The sequence below is a fragment of the Tamandua tetradactyla genome, chromosome 13 (genome assembly GCF_023851605.1).
Source record: "Tamandua tetradactyla isolate mTamTet1 chromosome 13, mTamTet1.pri, whole genome shotgun sequence".
NCBI classification, from domain to species: domain Eukaryota; kingdom Metazoa; phylum Chordata; class Mammalia; order Pilosa; family Myrmecophagidae; genus Tamandua; species Tamandua tetradactyla.
Window position 1 is genome coordinate 78,966,832 of NC_135339.1, and position 14,297 is coordinate 78,981,128.

Consider the following 14,297-nt stretch of genomic DNA (forward strand, 5'->3'; position numbering starts at 1 on the left):
AAGAGTAAGAGGGTGGCAAAATACCTCTTTTTTGTTTTGTTTTGTTTACCTCCTGAGTGTCTCATTTTGCCCTATTGTTTCAAATCGTTATCTTGGGTTGGACCCGCCCTCTCACTGAACCAACTTCCTCTTCAAGCAGCAAACTTTATTCTATTTTAATGTATTTTTTTGATGCATTTTAAAACATCTCTGCTTTGGACAACTTGAGCAGCCATTCTCTTTGTCGTTATCTTTTATTTCCTCTTTTATTTCCTTTAAAAAGCAAGTGAGCGCCGTGACATGTTTTGGGAGTGATTCCGAGCAGGATGCCATTAGCACCCAGGCTATTTAAAACTCTTTAAACAGGAAACTGGTTCAGAGAATGAACGATGCGCTTCCTTGGGCTTTATGGGGAATTGTTTAGATACCCACTAGTGGGTAGAGGACAGGACAGGATGGAAAGGAACCTGAGAATAATTGAACATTTGGGTCATGTCGGGGCTTTCACTGGCTTTACTTCACAAACCAGGAAACCACTTTCTTTGCTGTGATTTCTGAGCTATTCAACTTCAGTTTATTCCAGTCAAACATGCAGTAACCCCCTTCTCTGTAACCCTTTGTCCCTCAAATACCAGTCAGCCCTTTCAGGAAGGGTCTAGTCCCTATAAATCTCCTAAAACAGGCTCCCGGCCTCCCTGCCCCACCCGGGGAATTGCCTTAAGGCATTTCCCTACTGGCAGCGAGGAGCTACCTTTGAAAGGGAAGGTGCCAGCAAGTTGCTGAGCCCCTGGTTGAGCTGACCTGTCACCAACCCCACTGACGGCCCTGGCTGACCTTCTGGGGCTCCTCTCTGCCCTACCCACCCCACTTTCTGAGACACCATTCCGCTGGCTCCTTCCCTCCCAGCAAACCTGAAGCCTGCTCCAGTGTCATTTCCTAGCCGAGTCCCTGTAGCTGAGTCCCTGTAGCTTCTCCGAGTGCAGATGCCCCGGGAGCTCCGCCCCCTTCCTCCGGCAGGTGGCCCAATGCCCCACTTGGCCTCACGGGTCTCCGGGCGCCGAGCCCGCCCTCTGGGAGCCTGGGCTTTTCACGCTGAGGTCAGGTGCGCCTCTGCCAGCTCCTCTTCCTCCGCTTTTCTGCCACCCGATGAGAGCGGGCTCCCCCTTCTCCCCCAGGCCCAAGCAGGCCTTACGTGCTCTCGCCTTTCGCTGCCTCTCATCTTTCTGGAAATGAACCCAGCCCCCTCCTCTCTCCCACTTCCTTGCTTTCTGTCCTTTCCTCTCCTCCTTTCTGATGGAATGATTTTTCCCCTCCCTGGACCCACTCCTTCCCATGCCCCAACCCCTCTTCCTTTTTGGTTTTCATGCTCTTCCTCCAGTGCTCCCTGAAGGACCCCGGAGTTCCGGTCCCCCTCCAGGCTCTGCGGCAGCCGCCACTCCCCCGACTGAAGGCTCTCTCCACCCCTGCAGCAGCCTCCCACCTGCTCCCCCACCCCCCACTACTTCCCCTAATGGAAATCTTTTCACAGCTCCCGTGATCCAAAACGTTCCTTAGCTCGGCATTCAAGGCTCCGCACCAGCACGAACCTGAGCTCACTGTTTCTGCTTTATCTCCCAGGCTTGCCCCTCTCCCACTCCAAAGTGCTTGCTTCTCACAGCCCTTTGCTATGCTTTCTTTCCCCAAGCGGTTCTTCTGTCATTCCCCAGCTTAAAATAACACCGGCCCTTTTTTAAAATAACCCGTGTCCTGCAGGGAGCCTTCCCTGCTGCTCCCCCACTGGGAAAAAACCTCTGCCTCCACCCAATACCCATGTTCACCCCTTCACGACCCCAAGCACACCCCCCTTTGGACTGGGTTCATTTCTACATCGCCAGAACCTGTATCGCATCTGGCACAGAAAAGTCACCCCCAAAACATTAGCTGGTGAATGAATGAAGGCAGCATTGCTTTCTCGCCCAAAAGGAAAACCTTGTCTCCCTCCAACCTTATTTCTAGAATTCACTAGCATTCCTCCCAGTGATCACCTAATACCAAATGATTCTGAAGTTCCCAGGTTTTCTTGGATAAAGCTCAATGCATCAGAGCTCTTTAAGCATCGGAGTCGCACCCACGCATCACCATGGGAGAAGACACAGATTGGAAAGCTGTATCCCACTTAGAAAGCTGCAGTTTTGGCATTCTGGACCTTCATGGCCACAAAGCTGGGGGGAGGGGCGCGGGGGGGCGGGAAAAGTAGGAGAGGGGGGAGGAGGGGCAGGAGAGGGAAGAAGAGGAGGTGGGAGGAGAGAGGACAGCGATCATTTACAAGTGCTTGGTAGTCCTGAGGGAAGACTTCACCACAATATTTCATTTAGTATCACTTGGGCATATGAGAGTCAACTATTCTCTCCTCTCTTTGGGTCAGGAAAGTGTATCAGCGAGATTAAGTGCCAGGATCACACAGCTGCTAAGTGTGTGTCATACATAGTTAATTAAGCTATAATTTCCATACCATACAATTCACCCTTTAAAAATGTACAGTTCAGTGGATTTTTAAATCTACTTTCTCTCTCTTTATATATATTTGCCTATTTAGGACATTTCATATAAATAGAATCATACAGTAATCTGGTCCTTTGTGGTAGCTTTTTTCACTTAACACCATGTTTTCCAGTTCATACAAGTTGTAGCAGGTATCAGTACTTCGTTCCTCTTTACATCTGAATAATATTCCATTGTATGGGGCGATAACCACACTTCGTTTATCCATTCATCAGCTGATGGACATTTCGGTTGTTTCCAGCGTTTGGTTATTTGAATAATGCTGCTATGAACGTCAGTTGCACAAGTTTCTGTGTGGACATGTTTCCATTTCTCTAGGAGTGGAAGTGCATGTTAACTCTATGCTGAACTTTTTTTTGGAACTGCCAACTGTTTTCCAAAGCAGCTGCACCATTTTATGTTCCCACCAGCAGGGTTGGAGGGTGCGTCCTGCTTTTCTGACTCCAAAGCCCAAGCGTTCTCCCTCGAGACTGTACTTCCTCCCCCAAGTGGCAGGTACCTAGCCCCGCAGGAAGGGGGCACATGCACCCCTGCCTAATGCACAGCACTGGGTTCTATCAGTCCTACCTTCAGTGCCTGCTCCTTAAAGTATTGCAGGGCGTAAGCAAAGATGTCAAGGGCTTTGACTTTTTTGCCATTTGCTGCCGTCAGGTCTGTATCCATGGTGAGGTCCTGGTGGGGGGAAAGGAATGAGATCAGGAGAAGACCAAGAACAGCATACCTGTTGGCTTTGGGGCTTGGTACTTAAAGATCTGGGGAATCCCCGTGAGCCATATTTGTGCATCCCAATGGTTGAGGTGGTACACTAGGACTGCGTGTCCCCCAAAGCAGGGCCTGGCAGCCTTGTCCCCTTGCTGCATGGGAGACTGGCTGCTCCTTTTAGCTGCCACTTCTACCTCTCTCTCTTCTTCCCTCCATAAATTCTCTCCATCCCTCTTTTTCTCCCCCTCTCTCCTGGATCCTCTAGGAGCAGAGGTTTGGGGTCAGTGATGGAGCCCACAAAAAGAAAAAAAGGCAGCAGGCATCCCAGTGCAATTTACACACTATTTCTATGTGTGAACATGCATGGTCACCCTTGGGAGGCTCCTCAGTGGAGGCTGAAATCGTGCCAATACACTGCTGAGTACGATGCTAACCAGATATGAAGCTTTCATTCCCAATGAGCTGCCAACCAAGTAACCAGAATAGAAGTGCTCCTATTTTAAGGCTTGTGCTGTCTAACCCCCTGCGGATCCAGCATCACTGCCTCCCTTTCTCTGCCAAAAGCTAAAGCAGTCGCTGAGCACGGGCCATGGGCTGAGGGGGCTCTGTGAGAGCCCAGAAGCTGGGTAGACAGAGGTCATTATAAAATGATGAGGAAATTCCATGGAGGATGGGGGATGGACAGAAAGTGGGAGCAAAAAAACAGGAGGAAGCCCCTAGGTTTCCCAGAACCAATACCGCCAGGGAAAAAAGAAAAAATCAGCAGGGATCCCAGATTGATCCAGGCTGAGTAATTATGCTCTGCCTTTGAAGTGCGAAGAGGCACTCAGTTACTAAACCCAGATTTGGTGAGTCTGTTAGTCACCCTGACATAGCCACCCACAGTCATTCCTCCCAATGGGTGGCCCTCCAGGCCTGGAGCTCAGCAAGGACCCCAGGCATTGGGGCAGCGGCTCCCAGCTCCAGCCCAGGATCAGCGGGGAAGCCTGTGCTATACTGATATTTAGCACTGAATTCCCACAGGTGAGATGGGAACAATTAAGACCTAGCAGAGATGAATGTGCATTATACATGGGCACAGAGAGCCTCGGAAAGCAGGAGCTAGCTGCTGGGGTTCCCACTGACATTTGCTTTGTTATCTGCAACACTTAATAGCAGGCAAATGAAAGCTCCTAGTAATAGGAGGTAGCACTTTGATTAGATTTACCATATACCATGAGGAAGGTAGACCAGCACTCCATTTTACAGATAAGGAAGAACAAGTCATGGAGAGATTAAGGAATTTAGATGAAGTATCTCAAAGGGGGCAGAGGCAAGATTTAAATTCAGGCCATCTGGCCCCAAGTCCATGACCTTAAATACTATCTTTATACTGCCTCCCTAAGGACTGTTAGTTAAGGAAGATTTATGAGATGAAATGCTTAAGTTGAAAAAATTCTATCCAACGCCCCATGGACTTTCCTGTGAAGTTGCTTCTTTGACTCTGACATCCAGTGCCTTGGCCCAGCTTACAGACACTGGGCTACCAGGGACAGAACAGGGCCGCAGCTTCGGGATTTGGTCACCACTTACTGGGCACTTGAATTCCTGAGCTACCCGTTGCCCTGTGGAGGGTCGATATGCCAGGTGTTGCTGGTCGTAGGAAAGCACCACTACCACGCGCCCCCGAAGGCCCCTGAGCCCCTCCTTCCAGACTCCTGATCTATGAACCATCCAGCAGGTAAAGGGAAACTCCCGGCCTGGCAGGACCCCCCCAGCACCCTGCTCCTGGGCTGCAGCCAGTGTCCATTCTGATTGGTTAATTTCCATGTCAAACAAATTATTAAATATGCTGAATATCTCCCCACCCACATGTGCAGCAAAAAGTGCTGTGTGTTCCCCACAAGTGTTGTGTGTTCCTGGTCATTTCTGAAATCAAAGCAAATGGACTTTAATTTCTGCTTCAGAGGAAGCCCAGTGTCCCTGGGTCAGAAAGATCCACCCAGGCTGATGGGACCCTGGCTCTCCAACGGAGAGGACTCAGGGCCAAGGGCCAGGCTCACTCACCCCAGTGGTGTGCAACTTCATCTTGAACTTCTCCAGATACAGCCACTGCTTGGCCTCATTGGGATCCAGGTCGTGGTAAAAGTCCCTGGCGGCGTAGCCAAAGCTGTGGAATTTCCTCTCCGGGGTCAGCAGGATGGTGGTTGGAGACTTCTGGTTGGACACGCCTGGGTCACCTCCTTCCCATCGCCTGCCATCAAAGAAAGGGTAGAGGTTATTGGGCTTTGTCTCAAAATGCCAGTTGTTCAGGTGCACTGGCTTGAGCACCTACTGTATGCATGACGGCTATAGATGTGGGGGCTCACAGGGGCTGCCACCAACACATCCTGGCTCAGCTGGATGAGTGAGCGATCAGAGACACAACTTCAGTTAACAGGACAATCCAAAGGGGCCAGCTCCAAGTTCATGCTCAGTCACCAAGGTCTGCCTTTATCTTTTCATTTACCATTCACTGAGCAAATGGTGCATTCCAGGTGTTGGTGACATAGAAATGAAACATTCATGTCTTGCCTTTAAAGCACACACAATCCAATAAGTACTTTTTTTTTTTTTTTTGGTTTGGTTTGGTTTCTCATTTGCAAGCACTCAATAACAGATATACAGCGGTTTAAAATCCTCCTTTGAAAGAAGGTAGGTATAAACAAATGCATAAATACCTACCTTACCAGATGGAGAGTGAGGGGCTCAGGGAACACCAAGGGTGGGGGAAAGGCAAAGGTGCCAGTTGATGGGGGAGCAAGGACTGCAGGATTCAGGGGAGACTTGAAGAAGTGACAAATGATGGGGCTTGAAAGAGGGTAGGCTCTGGGCATGTCATAGCAGGGATGGGAGAAGCACATTCTAGGCTACTCCAGAGTGGGCAAGCGTCGGGTATGTTTGGGGAACACCAAGTTACTGGATTAAGGAGAGGAAGAGTGTGCAAAGGGGAGGAGTGGGGAATGAGGTTGGAAGGCAGCATGTGAGAAGGCTGGGGAAAACCACAGGAGTTAGAGACTTAATTGATGGATAATGGGGAGCCACTAAAGGTTTTAGAGCAGGGGCATGACAGAATAAGAGCTGTTGTTCATGGGAGCAAACTGGGAGCACTGTGGGGGCTGAACTAACAGGAAGAAGGCCTGGAACCAGGAGGCTGACGAGGTTCAGGCTGCAGTCTGGAAGCAGAGTTGAGAGAGCCCCAACAAGGTCAGAGACGTACAGGAAGAGAGAGGAGAGGGTAGAAGGGTGACAAGCCATTCCAGAGGGAGGACCAAGTCAGGGCACTAAGTTTGGGAGCTGGAGGAGAGAGTGCCAGTCACAGAAGCCAGCAGCCGTAGATGAGAAAGAGGCTTAGAAGGGACAATAGATAGCTCCAACTGGACATGTTGACATTGAACTCAGAGAATGGCTGAAAATGCAAGGCTGGTGTTCATGGGAGAGATCCCAGGCCAGAAACAGACCTAAGAGCTGCCATACAGAGTGACAGTCATATCTCTAAGATGGGATGAGTGCCTGAAGGATAAGAGTAAGGAGAGAAAGAACATGTCCTGCTTTGTTACAGGCTGAAGAGAAGGGCCAGAAGGGGAGAGGTGGAGACAGATAGACAAGTGTGATGGAATTAAATCCTGGAACTGATGAAAGAGGTGATGGAGCAGTGCAGCGGCGAGGTGGAACGGCAGAGAGGTTTCTTCCTTCTCTCAGAAAGACAGGAAAGAGAAAAACTGGGAATGGGGAGGTACAGGCCCTCCTGGGGCTACTGCAGAGCAGCCAGGCTGCCACTATGAGCCACGTGACCCCTACAGGCAGCCCCAGATGGAGACTGCTTGCTACCTGGAGAGGTGCCCGAGTTCCTGGCTGTGCTCAAAGCAGCTCCCAACACTTCATCATTAAGCATCAGTAGCCATCCTTGCCCAGGTAGAGGGCCAGCTTCACCAAATTTGCTGCTCAGATGGGTGTGGAATTGTCCCTGGCCAATTTCCCAGTCCAGCCCTACCAGGACACAGGTGTCCACCCTGGGAGCCAAAGCCCCATGGTGACTGCACTGAGACACAGGAGAGGATCGCTGCCCCAGGCTGCCCGTTGGCCAGGTAGCCTCTGGGTCCCTGGCACCGAGAGGCCTGGGTTTCTGACCATCTCTAAGTGGCTGTTTGCTCACTGGAACTCCACTTTAAAGGCACCACTCATGGAAAAGCAAATCCAATAGTAGCCAAAAGCTTTCGCCACTGGCATTAATAAGACAAGGAGAGAGTCGGCAGTTCAAATAACAAATGTCGATTCTCTTTATTTCCTCTAGACACTGAAATGCTTGGGGAAATTACCAGCAAGAAGCCTGGTTAATGCAGACAAGGAATTTAGTTCATCAACATCCTCTCAAGGACACATCTATCCCAGAAGCTAAGGGGCATCGGCTCTGAGGTGGGCTCAATAAATAACTGCACTGCTCAGAAACTACAGGCAGCCCAGGCAGTTCTCATTGTCCAGCTGGGTTTTCAGGTCTGTGAAGCCCCCATCTTGGTGGCACACCTCCCCCCACCCTCCCCCCAACCCTGCCACAGCAGCTGCCACCCAGGGATCTAGCCTGGGCAGCCAGCACAGAGAAAAACTTCTGCCAACATGTGCTGCTGAGCTCCTCGAGGACCACCTGCTTTGGGTACCACGTGGGGACCCAGGACATCTTTCAGCTACATCTGAAAGAGAAGAAGTTTAGGTTCTTCTAAACAATCAAAAAGCCAGAGTGATTTAAGAAGAGGAAACAAAGAGGCCCAAGAATCAGGGTAGTGAACAGTGCCCCTTTAGAGAAAGGCAGATTTGCCACTTCCTGATCATGACAAGGAACAAGTGGCTCAGCCCCTCTGTTGCTCAGTTTTTTGATCTGTAAAATGGGTGTGTTCAGAGTACCTTCCTACATAATCCATGGAAACTGATTGGCACAGTGGCTTAATAAATGTCAGGTAATGTTGTTATTATAATAACTGAGTCAAATTAGGAAGATTTTAAACATTATCTTTTTGACCAAAGTAAACATTTTGCTTATTTCATTTTTCCAAATTGGAATATGTATCTAACCTAAATATGTTGAAAGACTACTGTTTCAAGATTGTAAGGGAAAGCTTTTAAAAATAAGGATAAAGAATGAATGAATTAATTAAATATATATATATATATATTCACATGCTACCATTCACAGATGGACTTTTCATTACTATTCACTGTAACATTTTCAGTAGGTAATGAACCTCACAAGACTTGAACCTTCATAGTTTTATTCCTACATTCCTATTTAAATATTAGCTACACACTAGAGACAGATACGAAAAGACAGAAGAGAGAGGTGTGGAGAAGAGTGTAGAAAGGAAGGCTATGAGTAAAGGTAAAAAGAAGGAAAATTAGATTAAAATCCAGAAGGCAAAATAGTAGAAGAAAGTACTACCCATGCAGTAATAACACTAAATATTAATGGATTAAATTCCCAATCAAAAGACATAGACTGGTAGAATGGATTAAAAAAACAAGACCCATCTATATGCTGTCTCTACTCAAAGGACATGAGAGCAGGGACACAAATGGACATTTGCACGCCAATGTTTATAGCAGCATTATTTACAATTACCAAGAGGTGGAAACAGCCAAAATGTCCATCAACAGATGGGTGGCTAAACAAACTGTGGCATATACATATGATGGAATATTACGCAGCTGTAAGACAGAATAAAGTTATGAAGTATGTAACAACATGGATGGACCTTAAGGACATTATGCTGAGTGTGATTAGCCAAAAACAAAAGGACAAATATTATATGGTCTCACTGATATGAACTGACATTTGTGAATAAACTTGGAATATTTCGTTGGTAACAGAGATCATCAGGACATAGAAATAGGGTAAGATATTGGGTAACTGGAGCTGAAGGAATACAGATTGTGCAACAGGACTGAGTATAAAAATTCATAAATGGACAGCACAACACTACCTAACTGTAATACAATTATGTTAAAACACTGAATGAAGCTGAATGTGAGAATGATAGAGGGAGGAGGGCTGGGGCATAAATGAAATCACAAAGAAAGATAGATGATAAAGATTGAGATGGTATAATCTAGGATGCCTAGAGTGTATAATGATAATGACTAAATGTACAAATTTAAAAATGTTTTTGCATGAGGAAGAACAAAAGGAATGCCATTACTGCAGGGTGCTGAAAATAGATGGTAATTAATATTTTAAAATTTCAACTTATGTGTGAGACTAGATCAAAAAATGTTTATTTGGTACAAAATTTATATTTTGACTAGTGCATCTCCTAATATAACAACTTAAGTACATGGAACCTTGGGTAGGACATGAGATTTTGTGGGTTTATCCAGAGTGATGCCCCGATGAATCCCAGAGTGATTTGATCAGTGAATGGAAAAATATTTGCAAAGTCCCCTTTGGGGAATGGTGAGAATGGGGAAAAATTCAACCTCCCCAAGTTGAATTATTGATATTCTCACAAGTAGTGTGGACAACCAAACCTATAGGCTGAGCCCCCAGTCTTGGGGTTTGTTCACGTGAAACTTAACCCCACAGGGGATAGGGTCAAGCCTACTTAAAATTAGGCCTAAGAGTCACCCCCAAGAGAACCTCTTTTGTGGCTCAGATGTGGCCTCTGTCTCCAGCAACACAACAAGCAAACTCACCACTCTCCCCCTGTCTATGTGGGACATGACTCCCAGGAGTGTGGACCTTCCTGGCAACATGGGACAGAAATCCTAGAATGAGCTGAGACTCAGCATCAAGGGATTGAGAAAAACTCTAGAATGAGCTGAGACCTAGCATCAAGGGATTGAGAAAACTTTCTCGACCAAAAGGGGGAAGAGTGAAATGAGACAAAGTGCTAATGGCTGTGAGATTCCAAACAGAGTCGAGAGGTTATCCTGGAGGTTATTCTTACGCATTAAGTAGATATCACCTTGTTATCCAAGATGTAATGGAGAGGCTGGAGGGAACTGCCTGAAAATGTAGAGCTGTGTTCCAGTAGCCATGTTTCTTGAAGATGATTGTATAATGATATAGTTTCCACAATGTGACTGTGTGATTGTGGAAACCTTCTGTCTGATACTCCTTTTATCTACCTCATCAACAGACGAGTAGAACATATGGAATAAAAATAAATAATAGGGGGAACAAATGTTAAAATAAATTTAGTTTGAAATGCTAGTGATCAATGAAAGGGAGGGGTAAGGAGTATGGTATGTAAAATTTTTTTTTCTTTTTCTGTTTTTGTTTTATTTTTCTGTTGTCTTTTTATTTCTTTTTCTAAATTGATGCAAATGTTCTAAGAAATGATCATGATGATGAATATGCAACTATGTGATGATATTGTGAATTACTGATTATATATGTAGAATGGAATGAGCATATATTAAGGATGTTTGCGTTTCTTTCTTGTAATTTTTTTAATTAATAAAAAAATTATATAAATAAATAAATAAATATTACCTACAGAAAACTAAACAAAAACCCAGCAACCCAATTATAAAATAGGCTAAGGATATGAATAGGCATTTTTCTGAAGAGCAAAAATACAGATGGCTCAAAAGCACATGAAGAGATGCTCATTTTCACTGGCTATAAGGGACATGCAGATCACGACTACAATGAGATACCACCTCACACCTATAAGAAGAATGGTGGCTATTAAACAAACAGGAAACTATAAATGTTGGTGAGGATGTGGAGAAATTGGAACATTTATGCACTGCTGGTGGGAATGTAGAATGGTGCAGCCACTATGGAAGACAGTTTGGCGGTTCCTTAGGAAACTAAATTATTGAGCTGTCCTTTGACCCAGCAATAGCACTACTTGTATATACCTAGAAGAGCTGAAAGCAATGACACAAACAGACATTTGCACACCGGTTTTCATAGCAGCATTATTCACAATCACCAGAAGATGGAAATAAACCCAATGCCCATCAACAGACTAGTGTATTAACAATGTGGTATATACATACGATGGATTATTATGCAGCAGTAAGATGAAATGATGTCCTGAAGCACATGACAAAATGGATGAGCCCTGAGGACATAATGCTGAATGAAATAAGCCAGACACGAAAGGATAAATACTATATGACTCCACTTTTACGACCATGGTAAAGGTAAAATCAGAGGCTTATAATACAGAATATAGGGGACTTAGAGATACATAGACGCTAGAGATGGGTGAACAGTTAGCTAATGAGGTTGAACTCAAATGAAAGGGAACAGATACAAGTGAAGGCAGTTCACTAGTGGGAATATAAGTAATATTACCATATTGAAGATGTACAAGATTGAAAGGGGTTGTATAGACCTATGTGTCCCATTGATTAACACTAAAAATATAAATTAGTTCTTGCAAGAACTACTTCAAAGGTATGGTTTGTGTACAAAGAGTATTTAACTCCAGGATATAAGTGGAAAATTGCTATTGCATGCTATGGGCTACGTTTAAGAGGAAACCATCAGCATTATCACAGCAACAGCAGAGGTAAATAATGGGGGGAGGGACAAGAGTTGAGAGGAGGTTCAGATTTCCTATTTGGTGAGGGGTGTTTATTGGTTATCTTTCTCTTGGGAACAATGAAATTATCTAAAATTGAGAGTATTGATGGACTGTGGACTTTGGGCATTATACATTATATCTAATGAATGCAGATGGCTGAAGAACGCACTGACTGAGAAGTAAATTGGCGAATGATGGTGTCTATATATGATAGAATATTGTGTTGCTATAAAAAGGAACGAAATCATGAGTCTTGCAATGATGTGAATGAATCTGTGGGACATTTGGTGAGGCAAATTGTATGGTTTCCTCTAGAAAATGCTTATAAGAAAACAGGTGCCTAGGCAGTAAGCTCTTAGGGCAGACACATTTAGTCCAGAGCAGTATTCATTATTTCTGGATTTTGAGAGGCTGTTTTATATATATATATAACCTGATATTTAGAGATAAGAACAAAACTGATCAGGTTGGGGTTAAAGTAATTCAAAACCAGGGACAAAGACACTGTCTATATTTTATAACCACACATATTCTTTGAGACCAAAGGAAGAAAAGTTTATTTTGTCTGGAACCTAAATTTTCTGTAGCACATAATCTAACTCAACCTATCTGTATACGCTTAGGTGAACAATTGAAACACAGGGACCCCAGAATAAGAATGAGGGCTTTTAATCCTGTATAGTTTAATGTAATGCCAAGATACATCTTAGAATATATTAAGTAAATAATCAAAAAGTATTGGTAAAGTCCCTTGAGGGATGGGAGAAAAAAATATGGAACTATTTAACTTGAATATCAGGGAATTCCCTGATGCTGTGTTAAACATTAGGGACACCCAAATCAATAGGCCAAGCCCTTGATCTTGAGGCTTACTGTTGTGAAGTTTATGTAGGTAGCAGAGAAGCTTAGCCTATCTATAGGTATGCCTAAGAGTTACTTCTGGAGGGCCTCTTTTGTTGCTCTTACGTGGCCTCACTCTCTCTAAGCCCAACTCTGCAAGTGAAATCATTGGCCTTCCCCCTACATGGGACATGACATCCAGGGGTGAAAATCTCCCTGGTGGCATGGGAGATGCCTCCCAGGGATGAGTCTGCCCCTGGCACCACGGGATCAATTATTCCATCCTGACCAAAAGAAGGAAAAGAAGTGTTAACTATTAAAGTATCAGTGGCAGAGAGAGTTCAAATAGAGTCAAGAAGCTACTCTGGAGGTTGCTCTTATGCAAGCTTCCGTTACACATTGCTACCTATCATAACTTGCCAAACTCCAAACAAAACCATTCTTGCCAATTCTAAAGAACACCTAGGGCAATATATAAGATTCTACAAAGGTTCCATGCACTAGAGTAACTTTCTAGAAACCTACAACCTCTAGATGAGTCCCTGGACCAAATAAGTCCTGAAACCTAGAGGGCACAGCCTCTCCAGAACATCAGCTAGTTCTATCTCCCTACCCCTTCTTAGCAACAGACCCTTCCAACATGAAAATGTTAGAATGGGCATAGCCCAAATACCCCTAAAAAAAAGGATACAAAGATCAAAGGTGATGGTGGAATTATACAAAGAAGATAGGATTTAACAAATGAATATGATTGCTGAAACATTAAATTGATATCTCTTTTAGTCTCCAGTATCTTAGAGCAGCTAGAAGTAAAAACCTAAAATTGTAGAACTGTAACCCATACCAAACTCTGAAATCTGTTCTACAACTAATTGTTGTGCTGTGCTTTAGAATTTATTGCTTTTTTGTATATATGTTACTTATCACAAAAAAGAAAAAAAACCACTACAATAACCAAGAAAATGTCTCTAAAATCCATGAATTCTGGTGATGTTTTATACATACTCCTTCCCAAATCAGTCCAAGTTTATTTCCTCTCTTTCTTTTCTTGTTTTCATTGCGTGACTATCCTGCGGAAATAACACTTCTTAGACAACTACCTAGAAACTGGTAGACATTGATTCTAGCTTCTAACAGCATGTCCTTTTCCATTTGTGTTCTCTGGCTCTGTTGACAACAGCAGGGTCTCTTGCAGCATCTGTCTGGCTAATGGGAGGGGGACTTCTGGTGGTGATTGTTCACCGAGGGCTCCGCTGTCACAGGGGTCTCTAACAGAACAGGCTTTGTGTTATTTCTGGACGAGACAGCACCCTCAGGTCTCTGGAACCTCTTATGATAAGGGCCTCAGGCTGAGCCACCATATCTGCTGTTCGAGAAGAAAGGTAGGGGTCCCTTTAAATATGGCTTGTGTTTTAAACAGCACTTTATGAAAATACCTAAAATCTTACTCTGGGGTGCTATAACTCAATTGCACAACTATTCAATTGAAGGAATTGCAAAGCCAATTACAACATATCTTCAGAGTTACCCCTTGGAATGGAAAATTGGGGTGATTAGCCCCTGGCTTCCAAAGCTTTGCAGGGTTGCAGTCATTGCTGGAAGCCGACTGTGGAGCTGACAACTGGTGGCAAGAGGGACCAGAAGTCCTCATGTGCCGTGGATCCCACGTGGCTGGGGGCAGGTGTA

General features: G+C 44.8%; 1 protein-coding gene across 3 annotated transcripts in view; it reads right to left on the reverse strand.

Annotated features, from left to right (window-relative positions):
• Positions 1-14,297, reverse strand: part of HSPA12A (heat shock protein family A (Hsp70) member 12A) — a 188,761-nt gene that overhangs the window by 27,673 nt on the left and 146,791 nt on the right. For all 3 annotated transcript variants that reach the window (XM_077126140.1, XM_077126141.1, XM_077126142.1), the window contains 2 exons: positions 5,269-5,455; positions 3,088-3,192 (listed from right to left, as the gene is read on the reverse strand). In XM_077126140.1, the coding sequence (XP_076982255.1) occupies positions 3,088-3,192; positions 5,269-5,455 (292 nt within the window). The remainder of the gene's footprint in view (positions 1-3,087; positions 3,193-5,268; positions 5,456-14,297) is intronic.